The 4,944-nt window shown below is 35.4% G+C and overlaps 1 protein-coding gene across 1 annotated transcript; it reads left to right on the top strand.

Annotated features, from left to right (window-relative positions):
- The first annotated feature begins 4,222 nt into the window (after positions 1-4,222).
- LOC129502084 (keratin-associated protein 19-7-like) lies at positions 4,223-4,489 on the top strand. The gene has a single exon (XM_055313511.1). It carries the CDS (start codon positions 4,285-4,287, stop codon positions 4,468-4,470), a length of 186 nt encoding a protein of 61 aa, XP_055169486.1. The 5' UTR covers positions 4,223-4,284; the 3' UTR covers positions 4,471-4,489.
- The last annotated feature ends 455 nt before the right edge of the window (positions 4,490-4,944 follow it).

The following is a 4,944-nucleotide window of genomic DNA, read 5'->3' as shown; positions in this document are numbered from 1 at the left end:
ATATTTACGGTTGCTTGACATCCACATCACTACAACTGCAATCAGAAAACTTTCCACAAATCTCATAATCCCTATTGCTAAATTTTCAGAGAAAATAAACTCTTGTTTTTCTGTGAATCTTTGAAATATATATTATCTTCTGTTTTTCATAGTCTGCTTTTCATCTATTATACACAGATGATTTTTAGTAAAACATCATCCCTTCAAAAATGACCATTTTATTGACAGGACAGTAGTCTCCCTTTTTCTGTGGTTTTGGTTGCCTGAGGTCAGCCGTAGGTGGAAAGCAAATGATTCTCCTTCAGGCATATTGTCAGAAGCTCAAAATCAGCTTCATGCTACATCACAATGCCTACAGCACTCACCTCACATCCCCTCATCATGTAGACATTTTATTATCTCAATAAGAGGGATGAGCATAATAAAGGTATTTTGACAGAGAGACCACATTCACATCACTTTTATTACAGTGTATTGTTATAGTTGTTCTATTTAATTATTAGTTATTACTGTTAACATTTTCTATGCCTAATTTATAAATTAAACTTTATTACAGAAATTATGCTAGGAATAAACATAGTACGTATTAGAGTTCGGTACTATCTGTGGTTTCAGGCATCCACTGAGTATCTTGGAACATATCCCCTGTGAATAAGGGGAGACTACTGTATAAGAAATAAGGAATAAAATAAGTAAAATAGCAGAATTTTCTAAATTGTTTTCCTAAGACTGAGTGGTAGCTTCAGGTAATAGTATGAGCCTATTGATACTCTGCGTAAGCTGGGCCAATGTAATAAGAAAAGAAAAGGACAAAATGATATCATGGAATTAAAGTTCTGAAAGGGACAATAAAGTCTGTAATGCTGCCCCATAGTCTTGCAGGCAGGGAACCTCAGAATAAGCAATTTGAGACTAGAGTATTCAATTACACTATGCTGCTTCTCTATTTTCTCCTGGAATGTTGTCAAATAAACCATTTTGAAAGTTCTGGTGATGCTTGTAAGGAAAGCTAAAATATCACAGCTAATTTTATGGTGATTAATCCCCTTACTAGATTAAGAGCTATATTTCTTTAACATTTATATTGTCTGATACAGAGAACTGCACCTGTTAATTTGCAGGTTATCTGCCTTGGAATATAATTAAACAATGAGCAATCTTAAAATTCAACTTTTGGTAACAAAACAAACCAACATAAAAACCCATGATGACCTTTTCTTTCAATCAGTGCTATTTAGCAGTTGTATGTAGCATCACAGTGAGCTGAGCAGGGGAAGTAGAGCCAAGTCACTTACTCTGTTGAAGGATCACACTGTGGAGTTTACCCAGTAGAACAGAATTTCTATTACCCTTTCATTTGTTTAGTGTCTCCAGGGACAGGAGCTTTGGGGCTGACAAGTAGTAATCAATACCATTATTACTGTTGTTGACATTCTTAGAATAATCAATATTATCATAATTTTGTTGTGCTTAGAATGTATGCATCTGCATCTGAGGTGAGAGGAAATGTTTGGAATATATAACAAAAGACTTCTTCACTGCTAGGGAAAATGTGAGAACATTTTTTACTCTTTCATCCATCAACATAAATAGCAACTTGGGTGAACACTTAAAAAAAATAGTGATCCACATCTGCCTTTGATCCACTGAATGGACAGAAAAATAATAACCCCTAAAGAAATTTCCAATGTAAATTTTTCACTTATGCATGGGAGAAAAACAGATTTGTTCCATATTTTTCAAATTCTTTCTTCTATTTTTAACAAAGAATGCACATTTATAAGTGATGCACACCAGTCATGTGTTTTCCTCTTTGAAAACACACTTAGCATTTATTGTTAATGAAGTTTTTCATTTGTGTCCCATATTCTTTCCATCTATAAAGTAGAGATAGTGTGACATTAAAAAAATAATTAAAAGACTTTAATCATGGTTACATGCTCTGACAGAGCTACACAAAGAGACTGTGGAATCTTTAATGGTATGCAATTTATTCATACTTCTAAATGATTCATTAAAATGAAAATATTCATTCTATCAATTGGCTGATTTCTGAAATGAGGAATAAAAACGGAATGCAGTTGTATTAGAATAACTTGGAGATTACAGGCTAATATTGGGGTTAGTGCTACTCTGAAACCAGAAAGCCTGTTGGAATCCATGTCAGCCATAAAACATTTCCTAGAACATCAGATTAATTGCTTAGGTTATGATATGCATGATATTTATGTTAATATCAGTGAAAGTCATATAACTCTTTCAAAAAATATTGAGTGCCAACCAAATGCTAGGTTTTGTTTAGATACTACATCAGGTCAGTGAACAAACTCATCCCAAACCGTGTCATATTACTTATAAATCTCCACAAAAGCTTAGCAAAATAGTTATTATCATAGAAAACAAGTTTTTGAGTCCCAAGTCTCAAGGTATGGGCATATTTGCATAGGGCTTTAGGTATCACTTAACTAACTCTCTGGGCTGAGGTGAGGAACTTTGTGAATAACAGGCCAACTGTTTCCAAAGAGTACATCCTTATTTTTTGTTCTTTTTAATTTTCTTATTCTTAATTTAAAAAAATATTTTATCTATTTATTTATTTATTTATTTATTTATTTATTTATTTATTTATTTATTTAAGGGAAAAAGAGAGCAGAAGCAGAAGGGAGAGGCAGTAGGAGAGGGAAAAGCAGACTCCTTGCTGAGCGGCTCCCCCCAACAACATGGGGCTCAATCCCAAGATCCTGAGATGATGACCTGAGCCAAAAACCAAGGCCCAACCAATTTAGTCACTCAGGTGCCCCTCTTGTCCTTCTTTAAAATTGTACCACATATGTAGAAAATGTCTTACTATTACAGATTGTACAAGTTCTTTTCAAATTTAAGATGCTTTTAGGGACTTTAACAGCATTGTCAATATCTTAGAAATGTCTAGTTGATATCTTGGGAAAGAGAAGTTAGAAATTATCTACAGACAAAAAAATGGGCACAGACTAAGCGAAGAGAAGACAGAGACAAATTTATAATATTGACTATGGAGATCTAGGTAGAAGGATGCTGTGTTCTTTCGAATATATAATTAGAGCCAAAACCATTTTCCCTCCTCATATTTATACCTGGTTGGAGTAATGATTCATGGAGGAAGGAAGTTGGGTGGTGTTTTGAGTGAGATTTGAAAAAGATCTAAGATAAATGGATAAATGATGAAGGCAGAGAAAGAGGGGGAAATGATGTAGGAAGCCAAATGTAATCTGCATTTGTGGTAGCAGTGAGACTAGAATGTATTATAGAGAAAGCACTCAGGATATATATTTTAAAAAAGTACTGTGGGAAGACTTCTCACAAGATGGATTTTTGATCAGAGTGATAGTCTTTCCACTAGTGATTACAATTCTGCAACGTATCTATTTATTTATTAAAGATTTTATTTATTTATTCATGAGAGACACAGGGAGAGAGGCAGAGACATAGGCAGAGGGAGAAGCAGGCTCCTTAGGGGAACCTTATGTGGGACTTGATCCTGGGACCCCGGGATCACGACCTGAGTCAAAGGCAGATGCTTCACCACTGATCCACCCAGGTGCCCCTGCTATGTATTTGAACCAAAATAAGTATGTTGGTATTTAAAGCCAAAATTAAATCTATTAATTGTACATGCCCCAAATTTTAAAACTCTAGAAATCAGGTGAGCTTTTGTGGTTGTTGTTTCCTGGTACACGTGGCAGGTGAACTAAATCTGTCTTGACTTAAAATATTCTTTTATATTCTAAAGAGAGGTGCATCATTTGCTTCTCATGATACAAAATACATGCGTGCCTTTTGAAGAAATTGGTAAGCTTAAGAGACTTGATTTTAATTATTTTTTGCTATTTTGTAGAACTAATTACAACAACCCTCAAATGCCAGTGATGAGAAGATATTTAATTAGGAATTCAACAATATTTAATGTAACTGATGTCAAGTGACTGGCATTCGAGTACTCTATTTAGGGTTTGGCATGTCACTACTTTGAAGAAACATCAAATCATTCTAAGAAGATTATAGCAGCAAGCTCTGCTCTACAACCTAACTATGTAGCCAAGCAGGTTTAGACATTCTTGTAAGTGTGGTTGGGGGACCACAGATTAATATGTTGGGTCAGGCAAATATAATTCATGGAATGACACCAAAGGAGGGGCACATGTTTTGTCACATTCTCTGATCAGAGTATATATGCCTCCTTGTAAAGATGTCGAAATTCACACTCTGACTCTTGCATTCAACCGCCAACTCACCACCCTTGACACCATGAGCTACTACGGCAACTACTATGGAGGCCTGGGCTACGGCTGTGGAGGCTTCGGTGGCCTGGGCTGTGGCAGTGGCTGGGGATGTGGCAGCTTCCCGAGACTGGGCTGGGGCTGGGGAGGCTACAGATATGGCTGCGACCGCCCACTGTGCTATGGAGGATATGGATTCTCTACCTTCTATTAAACATACTGTTGAAATTGAATGCAAAGTGGAAGCCTCCAAATTATTTGGTCCTATTTTTGTAGTTTGATTCCCAAAACATCTATCCTATATTCTCCAGGAAGAATCAATAGCTATTTACCAATGGTTAAACTGCTTCTACAAATATTTGGTGCTTTTTACTTCCAGAACCCATCATCTTAAATGAATATTCTATACATGAAACTGTCCCGGTTTGTGTCCTCATTTTGGTTTACTTCTCTTGCCACCATTATCATAATGTTATCTTTCTAGAAGACCTTGAAGAAAATTTGTATTTTTGCTTTTGTCCAATAAAATGATTACTCGAAATCTAAATACTCCGGTTTTGTTTGATGTTTTGATGTCTTGATTTTTATTATTTTAACATCTTCTTTTGCAACTAATATAAAAAATTAGCTTATGAAGCTTTAAGGTCTGTGGCTATTGGTTATAGAGTATGATGCAACAATTTCTAGT

The sequence above is a fragment of the Nyctereutes procyonoides genome, unplaced genomic scaffold (assembly GCF_905146905.1).
Source record: "Nyctereutes procyonoides isolate TBG_1078 unplaced genomic scaffold, NYPRO_anot_genome, whole genome shotgun sequence".
Classification (NCBI taxonomy): Eukaryota; Metazoa; Chordata; class Mammalia; order Carnivora; family Canidae; genus Nyctereutes; species Nyctereutes procyonoides.
Note: the sequence above shows the minus strand (reverse complement) of the source record. Positions and strands in the feature narration are given on the sequence as shown.

Excerpts from the sequence above, each read along its gene's own strand:
- LOC129502084 (XM_055313511.1), top strand. The coding sequence starts at position 4,285 with ATGAGCTACTACGGCAACTACTATGGAGGCCTGGGCTACGGCTGTGGA.